At 44.1% G+C, this 23,393-nt stretch overlaps 1 protein-coding gene across 11 annotated transcripts in view; it reads left to right on the top strand.

Annotated features, from left to right (window-relative positions):
- The window catches only part of KALRN (kalirin RhoGEF kinase), a 798,047-nt gene that overhangs the window by 699,815 nt on the left and 74,839 nt on the right, over positions 1-23,393 (top strand). For 6 of the 11 annotated variants that reach the window (XM_030580108.1, XM_030580111.1, XM_030580110.1 and 3 more), the window contains 4 exons: positions 13,745-14,028; positions 15,128-15,232; positions 20,852-20,947; positions 22,711-22,841. In XM_030580108.1, the coding sequence (XP_030435968.1) occupies positions 13,745-14,028; positions 15,128-15,232; positions 20,852-20,947; positions 22,711-22,841 (616 nt within the window). The remainder of the gene's footprint in view (positions 1-13,744; positions 14,029-15,127; positions 15,233-20,851; positions 20,948-22,710; positions 22,842-23,393) is intronic. The other 5 variants (XM_030580107.1, XM_030580115.1, XM_030580109.1 and 2 more) reach the window with 3 other exon arrangements.

The following is a 23,393-nucleotide window of genomic DNA, read 5'->3' as shown; positions in this document are numbered from 1 at the left end:
GAAAAGCCCTCAGATATTGCAATTTTTTTCTCTGAGTGGTTTGGGCAGGAAACTTATCCAGCCATGTTCGTCTACTTAACCCAATGTAGACCTTTTGGTTTACCAGGTAAACTCATAGACTCTAGGACTGGAAGGGACCTCGAGAGGTCATCGAGTCCAGTCCCCTGCCCTCATGGCAGGACCAAATACTGTCTAGACCATCCCTAACAGACATTTATCTAACCTACTCTTAAATATCTCCAGAGATGGAGATTCCACAACCTCCCTAGGCAATTTATTCCAGTGTTTAACTACCCTGACAGTTAGGAACTTTTTCCTAATGTCCAACCTAAATCTCCCTTGCTGCAGTTTAAGCCCATTGCTTCTTGTTCTAGCCCATTGCTTCTTGTTCTAAACATCTAAAAAGTTCTGTTCTGGCATAGTGGTGACATTAATATACATGGATATACTCGCTTGCTGTACTCTGCAGCTGTTCCAGAAAAACTTCTTGTTCCTGCAGTCTGCCCTTAGGTATATCTCCATATATTTATATACAATTTTTCTCATAGAACTGGAAGGAATCTTGAAAAGTCATTGAGTCCAGTCCTCTGCCTTCACAGCAAGACCAATTTTTGCCCCTGCTCCCTAAACAGCCCTCTCCAGGATTGAACTCTCAACCCTGGGTTTAGCAAGCCAGTGCTCAAACCACTGAGCTATCCCTCCCTTGAAGTGAGGCTAAAAGTCAGGCAGTCAGTTCGTTCGTTCGTCCGGATAACAGGACATGTGACTCTCCTTTCTACACTTCACCCTGGATCATCTTAACCAAATTGCTTCTAACGCACATTCACTCCAGTAGTTTTCTGACAGGAAGAGAGTCATAGCAAATCCTCGCTGTTGACTTGATACCTCTTGCTATTTGAATTTCAATCTATTTGAAGACATCAGACTGAAGAAATCCACTGATAAGTCTAAAAAATAATTGACTTGATTTTTTTTCCCCCCATCAGGGATATCTGACCTGGTTTGAACGTTTTGATAAAGTCTCAACTCACTGATCACTCTTGGGAGTTTCTGGAATGCTCAGTTTAATGCACTTTCAAAGGGCCTAATTTTTCTGAGAGCAGAAAGTCATGAATAATCTGAACATCACACCACTGTAAAAAGATTTGGTAAACTGGGTGTTTAAATAGTGAGGCACCCAAAGTCACTTTTCAGACCCTCTATAGGGCTGCCAATTTTGATTGGGCATATTTCTGGACGTTTCATCACACAGCAGTCTTTAATGACACATTAATCTTTAAGTCCTGGAGACTCCAGGACAAACCTGGAGGATTCGGGGACACACACACACACACACACACACACACACACACACACACACACACACACACACACACACACACACAGTCAATCTCTGACAGGCTCCACAAGGGGGTCGGAGGTAACCCAGGTTCACCTGGGAGTACTTAGTTCACTGAATAACTGGAAGGCAGTTAATTAGACAGGGAAAGCAACTAGACTTAATAAAAGGCTAAAGAACTCTGACAGCTCCCAAGGAGAAAGGAAGCTCCCAGGAAGCCTGAACTAGGCAAAAGTTCCCCGGCCTGGGAGAGAACTTGAAATAAGCAGGGCAAAGTCTGCAGAACTCTCAAGGCATTGGAGGAGACTTAAAGTAGAAGGAGCTGTGACTGGAAAATAGAGTAGTTTTGGTGGCTTTTGTTTTGTTCTGTGTGTTAAATTTTATTTTGGGATTCTTGCACTTTATCTAGGCTCTGAGGAAAGAGCCTTTTAATCAATTGTACCAGTGCTACCTTCAGAAGGCTATACTGAAGGGAGGTATACTGCCATAGAGTAGTGTGTTTGACTTCTCTTCCTTGACTTCATTGTTACAGCATGGAGGGGGAGGAGGGAAACTGAGGCAGGCCACAACAATGGTACTTAACTGCGAGCAGGTGCTGAAGAAGCAGCCGTGGCCCTTCTATAGCCGTGATTTATGATGTATAGTTAGTTGTTCTGGTGTATCTATGGATCATATGGTAGCATTTTGTTTTTTACTGTCCCAGGGTAAATTGGATACCAGTAAACATTATATGTAATAAACACACGTATGGATGGCTCCTTGTCTAGAGAATGGTTAAATACCCCTGTAAATTCAGTTTTGGAACCAAGTTTGGTTAATTGTCACATTCTTGAGTCGTCTTTGACCACGGTGGGATAGTTGCCCAAGTAAAGATACTCAAATTAGCCCAATTCTGCTATCTTTCCTGGTTTAACCGATTTGGTCCAAGTTTATATAGTAGCAGTATTTTTGCCAGCACAGGGAGCCTCTCTGGAAGGAGAGGGTTACTATTTTACAATTCCAGGTCACAAAACAAAGCATTGTACTGCATGTTTAGAGTTAATTTATGAACAACGTAGAGGATTACTTAGTTTGCAATAGGCTAAGAGAAGCTAAAGTTTGGTTCCTCAAACATTAAGAATGCCCAGATGATCACTTTTCTGCTGGAGTGGCAAAAGGAAGAACTAATTTGAAAATGGTCAGATGATAGGCAGACCTTTTGGAATGTATTGTTCCAAAGGGGGGAGAAGGTTGGGTGTTTAGCCCACCAGCTTTGACTGTGTTCCTCTTTAGGTTCAAAGAACCAGCCTTATCTATGAAAATGCATGGCTTTTGTCAGTTACTATTGATTTTATTTTCAGCCTCTTTTGTGTTAACTAATGCTAAATAGGTAGGAGAGAGGCTTACAGAGCTGTTTTCAGTGGCTAGCTTATCTGCTGTCTGATAGGCTTCAGACACTTTCCATTCACATGACTCACGTGTTCCTTTGAAAGCCAAACTTTTTATCAGCATACCCTGTTTTGTCAGCAAAATTCAAGGTTTTAGAATGGTAACTTTGCACTTTTGAGCAACATGCAGGACACAAGTTCCCTTCCCTCTTCAGTTTAAACTCCCTGCATGTTAGCTGTGGAATGCACACTTTCCATATCTCTTCACTCAGCAAAGTCTCTCTGAAATGTTCCACTTCGAAACTGAACAGCCATCTGTTTCCAGGAAGCTATCTTTGCACAGACTAGCTACTCTAGCAGTTAAAATAACTTTTGAAAGTTACTGACATGTTCAAAACTTGTTCATGGGCTTATGGAAGGTGCCACTTTGGCAGCCATGGAGAGTGGATTCTTTTGTTTCTCAATTTAAACATGTACTGTGCACACATCAGGGGCTAGCCCCATTTGCAGGGTATTCAAGGCCATAGGGTACTATGCTTGTTGGAGGGCTAGGGGGAGAGGGTTCTAACAGCAAATGTCTGGTTAGTATGTACAGACACAGGTTAAAAGAAACCCGTATCTTGCATTCAAAGTAACATTATGATCCAAAACAAACTCCCCCAGAAGATCAGCCATCTTGAATCTACTTCTTACTGAGGGGCACTGATGGGAGGATATATAAATCCAGTGATCGCTACCTGTTTGAATTCATTGCTGTATAATCACAATTTGTCAGAACAAGACTCTGACATTAAGAAAGCAAAACAATAAATGGAACAGGTAAGATGAACTTGTCCTGAAAGGAAAAATGTTTTGTTGGAAATCAGTGTTATGCCATGGAATTCATGCTATAGGCAGGAAACTCCTGTGGGGCAAGTAGAATTTTAAGTCTCCAGTATTGTGGAACACATGAGATGAGATTAAAGGAAAAGAGCATTCTGACAGCAAAATGTGCTGTGCAATGAGCTCCCATTGGAATGGGTTCCCCATAACCTAATCAGCCTTTTCCATCTGTCTTTTCCCCCACTGCCCACTCCCAACAATAGGCGCCTCTTGTAGAATCAGCTTGAGGAGAGGACAATTTTCACAATTCTCTGGGTGCATGTAATTCAGTCTTGCTACTTTGCCTGCCAGAGAGGATGCCAAATGTGGTTGTGGTTTTAGTAGTGTGCAAACCATTTACTGAGTACCAGTCAGATCTCCTTTCACACCATCTGCTGAATGGTCAAGATGTGGACTTTTAGTCCTTATTGACCTGGGCTGGATTTGAACTGTCCGCCTAGGAGGTAAAAGGTCTGTCATCCTATTACCGATTCACAGAGCCATTAAGTCAGTTTTGAGTGCCAACCAATCCTAGAGCCATCAAGTGCTGCACCAGTCACCTGGTACAGGCTAGGACTCTATTTTTGTCAGATGTCAATAGTGTTAGGTAATAAAGCAAGTCCTCACTCACCTCTCCAACACCCGAGGTTGTGCGGAGTTGGAATATGGGCCCACAATTCTGTCAGAGACCAGACACAAATGCGTTGATCAACGGGCACACACTACCCCAAAAGCTTTAGAATAAGTGTGGCCCCTTTATTAGGGGTGGGCATCAATATTTATACACAGAAGTAAACAAAGTGATTAACAAAAGATAATGGTCATGCATAATCAATCAAGATTTTACAGGAAGAGCAAGTTTAAGAAGTAAATGCATAGAGATAAAAGGCTAATGGCTACTTGAGGAAGGGGGTGTCATGAGTAGTTTGCAGGTCAGTGCTTTGTTCAAAAAAAGGTTCAGAAAGGATTATGCAGAGACGGCCAGTCTGGGTGTTTTTTGGCTCCAAAGTTCACCAAAAGTTTAGACCCAACATTCCTCCATTTGTAGCTTTGAGATAACTATTAATCAAAAAGCTACACCCTATTTCAAGATCTCAAGGGCCGCTTGGCAATTTCAGCCTGGGCCAATTCGAAGAGAGTAAGGCTTTTAGCTGAAGTGGGAAAAGAATAAACTGACTTACATGAGTTTATGAGGGAGGGGACACACTGAATACAGCAACACAGTATTATAAGGACTACCATGGCCCCAACAACACCCACCAAGAGGTTTTTAACCCACCCAAATCCGGGCAGCCAATTCCATAAGGCTCCCCACCAATCATAAGGTGGCTGGCCAGAGGAGTAGTTTTTAGCCATTTCCCTTAGGTGTTTGGTACGTTGAAAAGTGTCAGAGTAGGTGTCATTTACAAAAACACAGCATTCTTCATTTATGAGGGCGCAAGTTCCTCCCTGGGCTGCTAACATCATATCTAAAGCCATTCTGTTTTGCAAAGCCAACTGGCGCAGCTGGGACATTTCCCCGGCCTGGTTCTCAAATAGGGTTGCAGTTTCATTGGTCAAAGATTCTAATAGTCCCTGTAGACGGATGATAGCACCCTTCAAGCTAGTGTGACCAGCCCACCGCTGCCAGGACAAACCATCACGGAGATTAATATCTCTGTCAGTTTCACGGATGTTACGAACGTGGGGAAAATGAGGGGGGGTGAGGGAGATCCGAGAAGGCGGTGCTAGCCATGCCAAATAACATGACCCTGCCCAATCAGGGGAGAGGAAATAATAAGCCTTGGGCCCGCACACCCAGTATGTTCCATATAATGCGTTTTGGGTATTCCATTTCTCAAAGTAGGAGGTAACCCACCGCCCGTTGTACCACTGTTCCCCTGGTAACGCAGAGGGGTCGTTGTGTGAACTGCAGAGGCACAATTTGGTAGTGTTGTCCTCAAAGGGCAGTGTAGTACTGCTTGAGCAGTTGTAGAAGGCAATTGTGTATCCTTTAACAATTAGTTGGACACCCTCGAGCTCTGAGCAGGGCTTTTTAAAAACTGACTCTGAAAACCTGCCCCTCCATGAAAAAGTTGAAAAGGTTGGATCGGGGTGAGGGATCCACATATGGGATAAGTGGGATGCGCAAGGCTTGAAGCCAAGATTTTTACTAAAGGCGGTGCCATTAAAATATATGTTGCATTTACTTGTTCCCACAAAAGTTGACCCTTTTTCTTTAACAAAACACAGTGATCCTGTTTGATTGGTTACCCTGAGATATTTGTTAATTGGCACTTCTGTTTTGTCCCATGTAAGATTGGGTTGGACTGGATCTTTTATTCTAGTCGGTGGCATCCAAGTCATATTAGCAGTGGTTAGGGGAATGGGTGTGAAGGGGAGTCCCTGTGCTGCATTTACTGGAAATTGAGTACATACCCAGCAATCACTTCTATTTCCTAAAATACGAGTTTTAACCTCATGGGAATATCTAATAAAAGCATTATCTTCATAAGCAGAAAATAAACTAAAAAAGCATAAAAAACATACAGTTGTCAGAATAAAGGGTCCTCTCATTTTTTTCGAGTTAATTTAAGTCTAATGTCTGAGAGAGGTAAGCTGGTCCACTGGTCGAAAGCAGTGTCCTCAGTGGTGACAAGAGCTGCTGGTCCATCACTGTGGTCCACTACGGCTGGCTTGACGTGGGAGTGGTGGATCCAAGATTTGCGTCCTTCCAGGAACACTGCAGTCTGGGTTGTCAAAAGAACCTGGTGGGGTCCAGTAAACCTTGGCTGGAGGGTGTCGTCACGAACGAACTTTTTGGCCCAGACGAAGTCCCCTGGTTGGAACGGGTGGATTTGTTCCTCCAGCGGCACGGTCTGGGAAAACTGCGAGGCTTTCCAAAGGGTACGGAGGCGAGCCTGTAGGGAGAGAAACTGACACGCAGTCATATGATCCCCTCCCAATAGTGAAACATCAGCACGTGGTAGCGCCCCGCCTTTGAAAGGGGGGTGTCCATAGAGCAGTTCAAAGGGGGATAATCCCAATGCGCGGGTTGGGCGAGTACGAAGGTGAAACAGGACCAAGGGAAGTACCTGAGGCCACTTTAATCCTGTTTCCTGACAGTATTTAGCCAATGTAAACTTAAGTTCCCTATTCATACGCTCAACTTTCCCGCTAGACTGGGGGTGGTAGGGTGTATGAAAGGAGTGTGAAATGCCCAGTCCTTGTTCTAAATGGCCAAGGACATGACCAGTAAAGTGAGGTCCGCGATCTGAGTCGAGCACAAGAGGGATGCCAAAACGGGGTACAATATCTCTAAGGAGAATCTTCGCCACTGTGGCAGCAGTACAATTAGCAGTAGGAAAAGCTTCGACCCAGGAAGTCAGAGGGCAAACCAAAACAAGGAGGTGCTTTTTTCCAAAAGCCTTTGGCATATCTGCAAAATCAATTTGAAGATGTTGAAATGGAGCAGCAGGCGGAGGTCTTCCACCCTTAATTTTGTTAAGAGGTGGAGCAGGTCCATTACGCTGACATGTGCTGCATGCTTTCACTATTGATAGGCAATAGGGTTGAATGCCTGGAGCATACCAAAAGCGAGCGATAGTGTCCACGAGGGCGTGCGTGCCGTAGTGACCCCCTTTATCATGGTGCCAGCGAACTGCCACAGGGTATGTGGAGCAAGGGAGGCAGGCTCGGCCATCTGGCATAAGCCAGGTCCCTTTGACCAGAGTGGCCCCGAGGCTTTCCCATGATTTTAGTTCAGCAGCGGGTACTGGTACGGGGTGCGGTGGAGTAAAGGAGGAGGTTGCAATAGCCAATGTGGGCATGGCTAAAGGTAAGGTGGCAGCCTTCTTGGCGGAGGCGTCAGCCAGGGCATTCCCACGGGTAACGGGGCTGCTATCTTTAGTATGGGCCCGGCAGTGAACTACAGCCAGGACGGAGGGTTTTTGGAGGGCGTCCAAAAGCTTGTGGATGAGGGGGAGGTGCTGAATGGGTTTACCGGCAGCTGTCTGGAAACCTCGAAACTTCCAGAGGTGGATATGACAATGCACAACTCCAAAAGCATATTTGCTATCAGTAAAAATGGTAACGGTCTTACCAGCGGCCAACTGGCAAGCTCGGGCCAGGGCATAGAGTTCAGCGGCTTGGGCTCCCCAGTTGCCTGGCAGTGAGGCGGCCTCTTGAATGTCCCATTCAGAGGTGACAGCATAACCAGTGAAACGCTTGCCATCAACATAGAAGGAGCTTCCGTCCGAGAAGAGGATGCAATCGGGGTTGTCCAGTGGCACGTCAAACAGGTTGTCTCTTATCTGTAAGATGCTGGAAACTACTTCCACACAGTCGTGCTGGTCCTGGGGGACTGGCAGGTCAGGAAGCAAGGTAGCTGGATTAAGGGGTCCACACCTTTCAAAAATTAGGTTAGTGTCTTCTAAGAGTTCGGCCTCTAGCTGTTGCTGACGATGGGCCGAAAAGACTTGGGTTGTGCCCCTACGCAGAAGGGCTGACAAGGCATGAGAGGTCCAAACCGTGGTAAAATGACCCAGGGTTAGGCTCTTTGCCTTTGTGATCAGCAGGGCAGCTGCTGCCAGAGTCCGGGTGCAGGATGGGGTTCCCTGAGCGACAGGGTCGATTTGCTGAGAGTAAAAAGCAAGCGGGAAATGGTGGGGCCCGCTCAGCTGGGTAAGGACACCACTAGCAATTCCGCCCCTCTCGTGGACAAAAAGGTGAAAGGGTTTGCTGTAATTGGGGGGGCGGAGAGACATGGAGGAGGCCACACTGTCCTTGAGTAACTGAAAGGCTTGAATAGTGTCCGGGGACCACTGCAAAGGGTCAGGAGCAAGGTTAGCAGTGAGTCGGTGGAGCGGTTTGCTTAACTCCCCGCAGGACGGCAACCAGGGGCGACAGAAGCCAATTAATCCTAAGAAACCTCGAAGTTGTTTCTTGGTGTTCGGTAGAGGGCAGTTTTGAATAGTCTTTATGCGGGCTGGGTCCATCTGTCTTCCTTCTGGGGTTAACAGGAAGCCCAGATATCGGACCTTCTGTGAGACCCACTGAATCTTTTTAGGGTCTACCTTGTGGCCTCTGGTGTGTAGGTATAATAAAAGTGCCTTACCATCGATGCGGAGGGCAGCTTCTTCGCGATTACCTAATAGGATGTCATCTACGTATAGGACCAATGTGGATCCCTGCGGACTGGTGAAACCTTCCAAGTCGTGGCGGAGGCACTGGCTGAAAATCGTGGGGCTGTCTCTGTAGCCTTGAGGAAGTCGTTGCCAGACATAACTTTGTCCCTCCCAGGTGAAACCAAAGAGATACTGAGAGTCTGGGTGCACAGGAATGCTGAAAAAAGCTGATTTTAAGTCAATAACAGTGAACCACTCAGCATCCCAGGGGATTTGGCTGATGATAGTAGCTGGGTCAGGAACTACTGCATGAAGAGGGACCACATACTGATTAACAACTCGTAGATCCTGTACAAAGCGCCAACGAACAGGGTCTCCGTCCTTTTTAGGAGGCTTTTTGACAGGCAGTATAGGGGTGTTACAGGGAGTGCGCTGAGGGCGGACTAGCTTTTGTGCAATGAATCCCTCAATAATGGGGCGGATGCCCTCCCGGGCTTCCAGCGACAGGGGGTATTGAGGGACTGACGGGGGGGTTAAGGAAGGCTTTACCTGAATCCTTACGGGCTCTGCCGAAAGGAGCAGGCCAACATCAGTGTCAGAAATTCCCCAGAGGGTTGAAGGCAAGTCAGTGAGGTCAGGGGAGAGAGAGGGGGGTGTTTCCCAATTACCCTGAGTAGGGGCCGAATCTCCTAACACTGTCATCAATAATCCTACCCCTTCAGGAGTGCAGGTTAAAGTAGCCTCAAGCTTACAGAGTAAATCCCGGCCCATCAAAGGGATCGGACAAGCTGGGGAAAAAAGAAAACGGTGAGAAAAACATTTATCAGCATAAATAACATTCAAAGGCAAAGTGAGTCCCAGAGACTGTGGGTTGCCCTCCACCCCAGTCGCAGTTTTAACCTCAGAGGATAGCCAGGGAGAGGGGGCATGATTTAAAAGAGAGAAAGTAGCCCCAGTATCAATGAGGAAAGAGACAGGCAGTCCCTGGACTGAAAGGGTTAAACGAGGCTCTTTGCTGGGAGGGCAGAAAGTGAGAAAGGAGCCGGCTAAAGACATTAAGGAAATAAGACCATCACATTGTTTGCCTTCGCCCCCGGGGTACCGTCATTGAGGAGGCTGAGTTTGCTGCGGCTGCTGCTGTTTTCCATAGTTGATCCAGGCCTGGGGGATGGGCTGAGCTGGTGGTGCAGGGGTGTATTCCTCACTTGTGTAAGCATCTGCGGATGCAGCCAGACCTTCTGGGCGTCCCCAGGGGCATTCACGTTTAAAGTGACCAGGCTGTCCGCACTGAAAACAATTTCCTGATGGCTGGGGTCGCCAGGACCCTCTTCCCCGGGCACCCTGGAATCCCCTGCCACGGCCACGGCCTTTGCCTCGAACACCACCATGAAAAGCTAAAGCCATCAGCTTATATTCTTCCTTTTTCTCTTTCTTTTTACTACTTTCCCTTTCTTTCTCCCAGGCAAAATCAGCTACCTCCAACACTGAAGTGACTGACTCACCTCCCCAACCAGGGCGAAACTTTAAGAAGTAATCCCTTACAGGGGGCACCGACTGATTCACAAAAAATGAAATAAGAGTAGGGTGGTCTGCTTCTCTCTCAGGATCCATCTGAGTGAACATTCGGGCCCCCTCCAATAGCCTCGACCAGAACTTTCTGGGCGGCTCATCAGATTCCTGCCGAATCTGCATGAACTTAGCCTGATTAGGCGAGCGGCGAGCCATTTCCTTGAGTCTCTCTAACAATCGCTCTCTATCTGTTCGCAGCTGAGTCAGCCTTAGCTGAGTCCAGTCTAGGGGATTCCAGCCAGCGGCCAGATCCTGCCTATCCATCCAAGTAACATTAGCTGCATTGCTATCTCCCCATGTCCTTTCTGCCATCCACAATCTACTACGTTCTTCTCCAGTCAAAACTCTACTTAACAACTGATCCACATCCGTATAAGTAGGATTATAACTTAAAAACAATCTTTCTAGAAGTTCTATGATCTTTCGGGGATTTTCCCCAAAAGACCCTGACAACTGTCCCCACTCTTTCAAATCCCATTCTAGCCATCCTTTATATTCCACAATACTAGCATGTTGCAATCGTCCATCATTGCTCATATAAGGTTGATCGTGCACCTGTAAAGGCATCTCTATAACCATACTTTTATTATTCGCAAGAGATTTGACAGAGACATCCTCTAGGCTATCCTCAGGGGGGGGGCATGCACCCTGCTGTACCTGCTTGGACCTAAGCCTAGTAACTACTCCTCCCAAGGTTGGCCCCTCCAATTCCTCCTCATCCTTCTGCACAAATTCCAATCTGGGATCCTGCAGATTCCCCTCTGCTACAAGGAGAGAGTTCCCCTGCGGAGGAATAGGGGCAGGTGCAGAGGGGACCAGCTGACGAGTCAAAACACGCCGTGGTCTACACCCTTCATCGAAATAACCTGGAGGGGGTTCACTCTCGGGAGAGTACCTGACTGCCATAATTTTTAAAGATTTCCACAGCTCTGCTGCTGTGTCCCAACAAAACCAGTAACATAACTGTTCCGGATGGTCTTTTTCGATCTGGCTCTTTACTCCTCTTAAGGCAGCCTGCTCGAAAGAGCCATACGAAGGCCACCTCATCTCCGAGTCGGCCAATACCGCGGTATACCCAGTCCAATTCCTTACACATAGTGTGTACAACTTCTTCCTAGACATTCCTGTCTGTACTGGGAGTTTCCCTTCATTCCATAACTTATTTACAATCCCCAACGGACTCTCAAGAGGCACGCTAGTCCCTTGACCCATGGTGTCTGACAGGAGCCCTCCAACTGGCGTTTACCCTGCTGTCCAATACACGACCCCTCAATATTGAATTGGCTAGGAGAAATCTCCTGTGGCGCCTTGCCAATTCATATATGAGTGGTCTGACCACTGGACAGAGGTACCGCACCAGAAGGAATCCCGGACGAGCCCCCAAATTGTTAGGTAATAAAGCAAGTCCTCACTCACCTCTCCAACACCCGAGGTTGTGCGGAGTTGGAATATGGGCCCACAATTCTGTCAGAGACCAGACACAAATGCGTTGATCAACGGGCACACACTACCCCAAAAGCTTTAGAATAAGTGTGGCCCCTTTATTAGGGGTGGGCATCAATATTTATACACAGAAGTAAACAAAGTGATTAACAAAAGATAATGGTCATGCATAATCAATCAAGATTTTACAGGAAGAGCAAGTTTAAGAAGTAAATGCATAGAGATAAAAGGCTAATGGCTACTTGAGGAAGGGGGTGTCATGAGTAGTTTGCAGGTCAGTGCTTTGTTCAAAAAAAGGTTCAGAAAGGATTATGCAGAGACGGCCAGTCTGGGTGTTTTTTGGCTCCAAAGTTCACCAAAAGTTTAGACCCAACAATAGCCTCCAGGCAGCTTGGAATTGCAGGGGTATTGAGAGGGAGAGAGTCAAAGTTTTAAGGCTAGAGGGGACCACCAGATCATCTAGTTTGACCTCCTGTATGTTATAGCCCACCACCACATCCAGCACCTGCACACTAAACCCAGTCCATCCACATCCTCTATTTCAGTGGTCCCCAACACGGTGCCCACAGGTGCCATGGCGCCCACAGGGGCATCTTAATGTGCCCATGTCCTGGACCCCAGGAGAGCACCCAACGAAATGCTGCTGAATTTTTCAGCAGCATTTTGGCGGGGACGCCTCTTGATGACATCGCTTGTTGACGGCAAGCGGTGTCATTGAGAGGCATCCCAGCAGAAATTCGGCGGCATTTCAGCAGGTGCTCCACTGCTGCAGTGGTCCTTCATCTGGCACCTGCCAGACGAAAAGGTTGGGGACCACTGCACTATTCTCTGTCTGTTTACTATGCACTGTTTGGAGGGGTAGGGAAGACAAGACAATACAGGAGTTTCTGCAATGGCTTTATGCCGCCCCAGGATCCCCATATGCTAGGTGCTCTCCCATCTGCACTGGGAGAAGCAGACCTGGCACACTGGAGAACGGGAGCCTATGCTTTCAGTTCAACTTCAGTAATTCTGGCTCATTTCATCAGGCAATGTCAAAGTACTCTCCTTCTGTGCACTGAAGGAACACTGTATTATCCCCAAACCCTGAGTATCCCTTTGGCTGTAGAGCTTCTGCCAACTACTTTCCTGGGCTGCCCTATGCCTGGCTCCTTGCCAGTCTTTAAAAGATACAGTACATATAACCCCTGCTGTCCTGAAAACAAAATCCACCTACCCAAGTGGAATCTGTACAAAATTCCTAATCCTAATTTTCTGAAATAGAATTCAATGCTTTGGAATAAATGGAGTGACATTTACCTTTTGCCAGATCTAAAGATGTCAGTTTTTCACAGCATGATTCACTTTGAATCTAGAGCCAGCCACTACTGATCCAGATGAACGGTGCAAGGGCTTCACTCAGGTTAAGGTCATCACTTACTGAGCAGGAGGAGGGAACCTGCAAAAAGAGGATCCTGTCAGGAATGACTTTTGATGCCGTTCTCTAAGCTATACTTTACTTTCCCATTTCTTGCAAGGAGCTAGCACAAGCTCAGGGACTCAACCTAAAAACCCATCAATGTACAGCTATCGGAAGAGACACAGTGCTTACATGTGATCACTTAGGTTTCCAGGCAGTAGTTGAAACACAATGGAACAAACTGACTAGGTGCTGATGGCTGGCAGAGCTTTGGTATTCCCTATTGCGGTAGCTATTTTGTGCCTTGCTCTCACTTCAGTGGAGTCTGGGGTAGGAACTGAGAAAATCTAGTTTACTGTTTTGTGTGTGCGCTGTTTCACAAACACAGGTAATATGGAGGGAAATGAGAAGAGTATAGGATTTAGAGGAATCTTAACCATCTTATTTTTCCATCAAATATGCAGTGAAGAGGGTTCTGCTGTGGAATTCATTTCTGAAGAAAACACTGACTTGTTCATACTTAACACATTCTTTCAAAACATCTTTATTTTGTTCTGCTTTGCACAAATCCACATGCACTGTAACATGGTACCTTCTAATCTAGGGTAGTCCCAGAAAGCCAGCAGGCAATGTCATCAGTTATCTGTTTTGTTTCCTTCAGATGCATATTCAGTCTCTTCCAATGAAAATGGAGGCAAGTCAGAATCAGTGGCCAACTTGCAGCCTCAGTCATCCCTTAACTCAATCCAGAGCTCTCCTGGCCCAAAGCGTTCAACCAACACACTGAAAAAATGGCTGACCAGTCCTGTGCGTCGGCTGAACAGTGGGAAGGCTGAGAGTAACATCAAAAAACAGAAGAAAGTGCGAGATGGCAGGAAAAGCTTTGACCTGGGTTCACCGAAGCCTGGAGATGAGACCACTCCTCAAGGGGACAGTGCAGATGAAGTATGTATTAACAGTAATGTAGATGAGACTGTATATTGGGCAGAGCATTCAGTGATGTCTGTCTGTCAATTCAAAATAAGGACTCGACTCGTCTACGCATAGTCAGGAATAACTGTTCCTGAGTAACTGTGTGTACATACTCTTATTCGGGAATAATGGTGCCTTGTTGTTTACTTTCACTTTTAAAAGTGTGCTAAATTAGGTGGGGTGCTGAATGGGAGTGGTGGTGAACCTCCTTTTGTGCTTACAGGAAAACTACAGTGTGAGTACGAAAGATCTAACATCACTTCAGAAAAACTAAAACAAAATTGATGTATATTGGTGTGATAGATATGATCCTGCCATTTTGAATATCTAGCATTAATTAGAGCTAAGATTTTCAAAATTATTGTACATCAGGATGTTTGGTGTTTGTTTCAATTTAATTGCTAAACAAGATATTCCACGTTAAACTTCACAGTAGTCATTCTTGAGCAATGATTAACAATTTATGCTGATACCTATTTTAGTTTTAAACTGAGATTCTTTTCTATTAAAGGAAAACATTAACTTTTGTAAGCCATACCAACATTTTTTGAGGTTAAATATATTTGTCTGTAGCAATAATGGCCATAGTTACCCTGTGTGTCACTCTGACTAGAATTTTTTACTTCGCGATCCATCCGGTCAGCAGCTCTAGTGTGAAAGTTGAACAGAACATGAAGGTTGCACTATTTGAATGCCTGGGGAGATGCTAAACTCAAAGCTTTACGTTACCTTTTGTTAGTCTAAATTGGATGTGGCCTCTGTCAGGCAATAGCATAAATAGGAAGATTTTTAAGTGTCTCATTAACTAACTATTTAATGGCTTTCAACAACTTGCTTTGGAAGAGTATATTGTCCCTGACTTCTCAACAGTGTAAAAAAAAAAAAAAATACATACACACACAATGACTTTCCTTTGTCATGGCAGCCAGACTTATCCATAATCCTCCCTGCCCTGTATCAGTGTTGATACAGCTATTGTATTAGAAATAAGCATAGAGGTAGCTAGCTAGGCTCTGAAGTGGTGTGTTCATATTACCAGCATTTTTGTGTCTAATGATGATCTTGCTTTCAGAAGAGTAAGAAGGGCTGGGGAGAAGATGAGCCAGATGAAGAATCCCACACACCGCTTCCTCCTCCTATGAAGATTTTTGACAATGACCCTACGCAGGATGAGATGGTAGGAGTTTGCTGGCTAGTTGTGTTCCCCAAATGACTATGCTTTATTCATTTGATTATTTTATTAATAGTGAATAATTCTTCCAGTATACATGGGTCAGTCAGGTTACCGAGGACAATTTTCTTGTGTGGCTGTTCAGAATCGTTCACTGAATAGCTTTTAAGAAAATGGTGCCTGTTGAGCAATCCAACTTTGTAGTCTTTGCTTTGGTGCATAAGGACACTTTTTTGTTTTGTGGGTTCAGGATGTCTAACTTTGGAATTTATGTAATAAGTACTCAGGAATATAGATATTCATGTTTCACAAGTGCCCTTGGTATCTGGCAATAGCAATGCGCGTGCTGGTTGGTGACTGTTTAGGCCCCAGTGAATAGAGCAGACATATCAAATGCATGAGATCTAGAAAGGAAACTGACTGGGAGTCAAGAGACCTGGGCACTAATCCATGTCCTTCTATGTGACCTCAGGTAAGTCACTTTGCTTCTCTGTGCCTCAGCTTTGCTCTCTGTGAAATGGGGAGAAAGGTCCTTATGCACCATTCTAAACTGCTTTGGAACTTAGAAATGAAAAGCGCTATACAAGTTCAAAGTAGTAGTTGTTGGGTCTCTCCAGAGACCGCTGGGAGTACTCTCACTTCCCTGACACCCCCCCCGCCCCCAAAAAAAAACCACAAAAAGAATGCAACATCTCTTAGGCACTGTAGCAACAACTCAGGTGCTCAAAGTCCTAGGAATCTTCCATTCTTTCCCATGCTTGTGCAGCATGCTGGTAGGCTACTTGTCAATAGGCTTTTCTCTTCTATTGTGTTATCTGTATTTCTGCTACTTTCGGGGCTCAGCTTGGGCATCTTTGACTAAACACCTGGAGTCTCAAGCACCCAGATTACTGTTTTGGTGCCTGAATGTCCATTTAACCACCCAATGTCGATATTAAGGGGCCTGTGTTTTGGAAAGTGAGCTCTATGGCTTTTTTGGCTGTTTACTTATTGTTAGTGCCGTTTAGCTGCATGTGACAGAGAGGCTGCAGGAGGCATTCTGCTGTGATGAATGGCGTAGTGGTGTATAAAATGAATCCTTGGATTATGTCATTTTGCTTTGGAGTGAAGGGACACTTTAGCCTGTATATTTGATCCATGGATCTGCTTTAAGTTCAGTTAATTGCCCTGATTGTCGGTCTTGTCTACATATTTTATTTTTTTTCCTTGCTCTGTCAACTCATACAAATCTGTTTGTTTTCCTGTTAGCTGCTTCCTTTCTTTCATCATGGCATCTGTTTTAACACTACACTTCCCTCCTCTCAAGATCCAGTTAGTTCCTGTGTGCAAAGAGGCAAAAATGGGAGAGATCAGGAAGTCGTCCCCAAAACTTGCTGGTTCTGGGGAGGATTATGGCAGGTTAGGAGCTTCAGAAACGGCAGTGAGCAGCAAGTCTCTGTAAGCTAGCCAGTGTGTGGACCCGTGGATCAGAGTGATAGAGAGTGGATTCAGGGGCACTCCTCATCTGTCAGCTTCTGTTACAACACTGGGTGGGTGGTGGCAGCAAGACCGGCAGGCAGCAGCTGGGAGTCATGGGCTCTTGATTCTATGTATTGCATGTACTGCTGGCTGGCTGGAGAGGGGATGTGGGGAGCAAAGCTTTGGATCCATACCAGTATGGTGTTGGTCTGATTCCTGGCTGGTTGCCTGCAGAATTTAGATTGTGTTTAATCTGTCTCATGCCTCTGGTCACCACTTCTGACGTTTAACATGCTAGGAGATTTGAGTGTCTATGGTACATGCATGATCCTCTAACACTCAATACTGATGAACTAATCAGTCTTCTTCCCCATATAGATAAACTTTACAGAGCCTTTTGGCATCCTGATTACTTTCCCCATCCCAGAGGAGAATCACTGTCAGACTTGGCTTGTATTCTAACTTTTGAGCATGGATCCAGAACTAGGTGTTTTAAAATGCAGGTTGTGGGGTGAGTTGATGCACTCACTTTCAAACATTCATCCTTATGTAAACAGCCTGGTATGGGCCTTCTCCACTCACTTGAAACTGTGCCTCTGACTTGCCTGACAAAGATGACTTTATTCTGCATTGAGGTCCTGTCTTTTATGAGAGGAAGGATGGTCTGGTGGATAGAATGCTAATGTGGAACTTGGGAGAGTTGGATTCAGTTCCTTGCTCCTCCGCAGACTTCTTGAGCAAATTGCTTAGACTCTGTGCCTCAGTTGTCCATCTGTAAAATAAGAATAATACTACTTCCCTATTAGAGCTAGCCACACTTATTCTTAACAAATAGCAAACTTGCCAAACGTCACACTTTTCAGGGCATCACAACTAGTTTGTAAATTCAATGAAGAGTTTCAGCCAAAAAATTGAGGGGGGTGGAAGGGAAAAGTTTCAGACATATCAAAACAAAATGTATTGATGTTTCTAAACAGAGTATTCTCAAATTAACACTTCATTTTAAAATGACATTCAAACATTTTATTCAATTAAACTCTTTCCTTTTGGTTTTGCAAGGAAAAAATTTTTCTAAAACGTTTTTTGGTTTAAAAGGAATATTTTTTTTCTTTAACTTTTTTTGGTTTGGCTGGAGGAACAGTCAGTGACTAGCTCCATTCTGTTCTCTAACTGGAATATTGAGAGTCTGCACATGCTGATTTGTGAGGCCCTTGACTACCAAAATAATGAGGAACATCGCTTGAAAGTGGTGTTCGAATTTTCCCATATGCATTTGTCCCTTTAAACACCCACTGTAGTTAAAGAGAATCTAGTTTACTTTACTTTAATTTGCAGCTGGAAGACTTGTGCATTTAATTTTTTTTATTCCACATCAAAACTTTCTTATGAAACCATTTAAAAGTTCCAGTACTGACACACATTCTCTTCTCTACCCCCCTCCAATGCTACATCTTTCCCCCTCCCCCCAGCTTTGGCTTCTCTCCCCTCCCCCCCACAGTGGTTTGAAGATTAAAATAGTATAAATGCAAAAAACATAAGTGCTCAATATTAAGCATCCAAATCACCATTGAGGTACCTATGTTGCTGACTTATTTCAGCTAGTGTTGAATGGGAGCTATGGCATTGAGCACCTCCTGAAAATCAGACCCACTTACTTAGGCATCTATGTTTGAAAATGGTGGCTTAAACATCCAGCTATTTTCTCTCTTCAGAACCCTGCTTGTCAATCTTGTTTTTGCTACAGATGCCTCTCCTGCTGCAATAGCTGCATGTAATCTTGAATAAGAATTTAAAGATTACATTCTGGTTCAGAAGCTAATTCCTCTGAATGGTAAATTAACAACTTGATTATCTGTAAATTTTTTTTGTTTTAATTAGAGCTGTTAACTAGATGCAAAATTACAAGAGAGACTGGCAGTATGTTTGCATTTTCTGAACTGCCTCAAGAAAAGTGAGTAGGATGAGTCTGCTCTGCCTCCTTTCCCCGCTGCTGTATCATTCAACAGTAGTAAGTAGTCCCCTGTCAGTTTTCTGACCAACACAATAGTCTGTCTGATGAGATGGCCACATGCCTAATCTCTAATGTCACTTCTCTTGGGTCTCATTCACCAACGCGTCTAATGAGTGCACACTGGAGATTAAGAACTTTAGTGACTTCATTGAAGCAATACCCTTCTTTCTTCCCCCTCTTCTCCCCCCCCCCCAAAAAAAACTGCAACCCTTCACTAAGTGACTGAGGAGATAAATAAGCCTTTTATAATTCTAATGGGATAGATTATAAAGGCAGTTGAATCTTTATAGCTGGCTGCCATTAAAGCATGTACATTGCACAGAGCCTATTATCAAGGGGCACAGAGATGCAGTCATCACTTGTCGTCTTCAGTACGTATTTTCAGATGAGCTAATATAGATCTCTTCTATCCACCTGACTCTTCTCACATAGGCGAGTTTGTCTTCAGGGTGCTGGAGGTTCATAGCACCTATTGATTGTGCTCAATTATGGGTGCTCATCACGATTGACAATTAGAGCACTTTAGACAAAAAAAGTGCAGATGCTAAATACAGATTTAGGTGCTGAACTTTGGGAACCCAAGTTAAAAAATGGTAGGGTTTTGTAAGACAAATACAAAGCTAACACCTCTAGAGAGATTTCTTTGAATATAGAGGTTTGTTTTTAAAGCACTTTTCCTTTCATAGGCCTGGTCCCAAGTAGTAGCACCTTACAGGTATTCCTACATCGGTATACTGTACTGGCAAAGCACCCCTAGTGTGGACTTGGCTTATGCTGGCAAAGGTTACCTGCCCTTTCTTTTTTCCCTTCTTCCCCCACACCTGAGCAGAACAAGCTGTTGGTTCAGCTTTGCCAATATAACTAAATCTATGCTGGGGGCTTTTGCTGGTGGAGGTGACGCATAACCATTGAGAGTGGGGAGGTTATGCGTCACAATTTAAAGGTTTGGGGGGCACATGACTGCACCATATGTTGCACCCAGCAGAAATTTGGGGTGAGGGGTTTACACATTGCCTCAGTTTGCTGGCATAGCTATGTTGGTTAGGGATTGCATTTGTTCACATCCCTGACAGCTGTGCCGGCAGAACCTGTAGTACAAACCTGATCATAGTTTTAAAATAAAAACTCTTTGCAACCCAAATGTTGCAGAATAGTGCTAATGTATGAGAACCAGCAAGTGAAACTGATTAAATTCCTTGCCCAAGTTGTTGACTTTGCCTAAGTTTTTGGATGCCCAACACAAGATACTTGATGCCTGACTTATTTATGTTTTCCCAAGGAGTGCTGATCACATTTACTTCTTGAAAATGTTTAACCCTGTGTGCCTTCACTTTCCCACTTATAAAATCAAGGGAATAGTATTATCTACCTTTGGGTAAGCAAGATCAGTTTGTAATGTATGTAAAACTATTGAGATCCTTGAAAGGAAGAAACTGAATTTTAAAGTGTTTATTCATTATAATCGTACCTGTGACTTGCAACATGGGTAAGGAAACTTGCTTTTTTAAGTTATAGGGTGACCATATGTCCTGTTTTGGCTGGGACTGTCCCTTTTTCTTTCTTTCTTTTTCTTTCTTTTCTTTTTTTTTTTTTTTAAAGCCCTGTCCTGGCTCTCGTTGTCTTATTTGATTATGAAAGTGGGCATTTGTCAAGCTGGCATGAACAAACGGGACAAATGCCTACTTCTGACCCCCAAAAAGAGGGAGGGGTGCAGAGGAAAATGGGGGTGAGTGGTAATGCCAGCCTTACGCAGAGGGGGAGGCAGGGCTTGAGCAAGCAGCAACAGCAGCCCCAGTTTCACATGGGGACGGGAGCTGGGCGAATGACTTGCCCCAGTCCTAAGGGGAGGATCGGGCCAGCCCTGCACAGTGTCCCTGTTTTCCTTTGAGAAATATGGTTGCCCTTTTAACCTGTTCTTCTTAGCAACTAATTTTTTAATCCTGCACAGAAATGCCACCCAGAATTCCAGTGCTAATTCTGTGCTTTGCGAGTCTGGTGATAGTCAGCCACCTGACACCGTGCTTGTGATCCTCACGCGCCCATGTGCTTCCTGCTTGAGTCCCTAACATTACCTCGCTAACTGCTGGTTTGGTCACTTTCCTAACCCCTTCTCATCCTGCTAACCTGCTTTTCCTTTGCGAACTGGTGTCTTGCAGTCCTCCTCTTTGCTAGCTGCTCGTCAGAGCTCCTCTGATGTCCCAACTGCTGCGGATCTTGTCAGTGCAATAGAAAAGTTGGTCAAAAGTAAGCTGGTAAGTGTAGTGTCTTGGAAATTATGTACAGAATAGGCATAACTTGTGTCTATAGCATGAGTTCAACAGTCTGCTTTATTTCCTTGCTCCTTTGCACCTGCTGCATTTTTATTAACCTTTAGGCTCTCCAGTTCAGTGTAGAAGTTGAATAGTTGTTACTCCACAACTAAAATTAAATGCAGTTGCAAGCTTCTGTGCAGATGTTGCACCAAAGTCAGAGTTAAATTTTCAAAGCATAGTGTAGCCTTTGAACTGTATGATACTGACGAATTTCATATATTCATGTCTAAGAGCCATTCCCCGGGACAGACAAACATTTGGCCTATTTTAAAGGCAAGGCCTTATTTATCATCTGGTAACTTTTTTTTTTTTTTTTTTTTTTTTAACCATGAGAGTTTAGGTATGAAGCAGCTGTCTGTTATTGCTTGACTTAAGTATCTCTGAAAATTTTAATGAATCTGCATTCCTACTAAATAGCAAAATTGTTTAACTTCTTAATGTATAATAGTTGTGATGAACCTTATTGAAATTAAAGCACCACCTGTGTCACTCTCTTCTGCTATTAAAAGGAAAATTCTCATTTTTTGTTCTGATCTCTACCATGGTGAAAACACCATAAATTCTCTGGCTTTAATCTATTCTAGATTTTACTGTAATGCAATTGCAATTTACAATTTTCTTTCTATTGGGCAGTTGCTTATAGTGTGGAAGGGATGATTTTGGCTTCCTTTAATTGTTCCTTGAAACAATCCTCTATAGGGTAAAACATCCCTGGGTCTGTCAAGTTGGGCAAATGCTACAGCTTAAACAAGTTTTGCTCAAAGAAAAAGTCAGAATTGAGGCAGACCTATGCTGAGCCTGTGAAGATTCATTTTCTTGCACTCATTTTAAGGGTGAAGAGAATAATAAAACAAGCGGTGCTGGAATTCCTATGAATCTGGAACCAGCTTTATCTGGCAAAGTGATTCCACAATAGAAGTAGTAGTTTGGTTTCAGTGCTTTCTAGTCTGAGATTTCAGCACACAGAGAGAGTATCTGGTTGGGGAAAGTATTGTCCTCAGGGTTGTATGCTCTGGGATGAGGGTGAAGTTGAGCATTTGAAGGAAACAGGTATTTCAGAATGAAATAAGCTTGTTGTGACTAGAGAAGGGGAACTTCTAGAAATTTCACAGCTACTGAAAAGGTTTAAATTACAGGCTGATTAACAGAGTTAACATGCACTTTTTATGTTTGAGGGTTTCACAGCAGGATATCTATTCTCTCTCTTCTCTCCTTCCTCCCCCCACCGTCCCCCAAAAAAATAGTGGACTCAGTAATATTTAATGGGTTTCAGACCAGTGTCTCAATTTTTTGTATGTTACTTTACTGGAAGGTATCTTCATTTAATCTTCCACAGAACAACATTCTAAATGCTTCTATCACATTTTGGAGGGCCATGGGACTTTTCTATTTCAAGATTGCTCAGAATAATTTTGAGATGCTTATTTTAGCATAACCAACATTTTCATCCTGTGCTTAATGGTGTATGCTTTCTGCTGTGCTGCAGTGAATCAGACTATAGGTTTCAGGCTGTTTTTTTTTTTTCTATATCCACTTGAAATATAACTAAACCTCTGAGGCGGGGCAGTGGGGGACATAACTGAACATTTAGCCTGTTTTCAGTTTCCACTACTCACGATTGCTGAAGTGACTATTGCAACAGAAGGTAACTCTAGCCTTGTAGCTCAAGGATAACATTTGTTCTATAATGCTTTGGTTTTTAGACCCTAGAAGGAGGAACTTATCGAGGAAGCTTAAAAGATGGCACTGGGTGTTTAAATGAAGGGATGACGCCTTCAACTCCCCCAAGAAACCTTGAAGAGGAACAAAAAGCCAAAGCAATGAGAGGCAGGATGTAAGTTTATCTAGCTGCTTTTTATTTCTCAAATACATCCTATAGAAGTGTGCACAGCTATAAATTAGGGAGACACTGCTCTGTGAAGAATGCACAGGACTGGTATTCTGAAGGATGGATTTCTATTCTCTATGCTTGTCTGGTTTTCTCTTTCTATTAAAAAAAAAAAAAATAGAGATGAGTACCTTTTCCTGTACTGCAGGGAAGAGGGGGAAATGGTGCATCTTTATTGTAGGATAACTAAAGTTACCAGTTAAGTACCATTCTCAATCCTGCTGTAAAATCCTAGTGGAGACAAGGCTCTGTAGCTTAACTGAAAGGTAAACTAGGTGAAGTGATTGCCTAGGCAGGGCAGTAAAGTATTAATCTCACTCAGCCACTTCAGGTAAAAACTTCAGGTACCTTGTCTCTGCTAGGATTTTACAGGGAGATAATTATTGCACAGTAATTAATCTCGTGAAAAAGGGAGATCCCCTTTGTTAGCATTGACATCAAAGCCTTATTCTGTAAAGCTCGATATACATGCTGAGGGGGTAGTGGCTAGTTTAGATA

The sequence above is a fragment of the Gopherus evgoodei genome, chromosome 11 (assembly GCF_007399415.2).
Source record: "Gopherus evgoodei ecotype Sinaloan lineage chromosome 11, rGopEvg1_v1.p, whole genome shotgun sequence".
Lineage (NCBI taxonomy): Eukaryota > Metazoa > Chordata > Testudines > Testudinidae > Gopherus > Gopherus evgoodei.
This window is presented reverse-complemented; position numbering and strand designations above follow the sequence as displayed.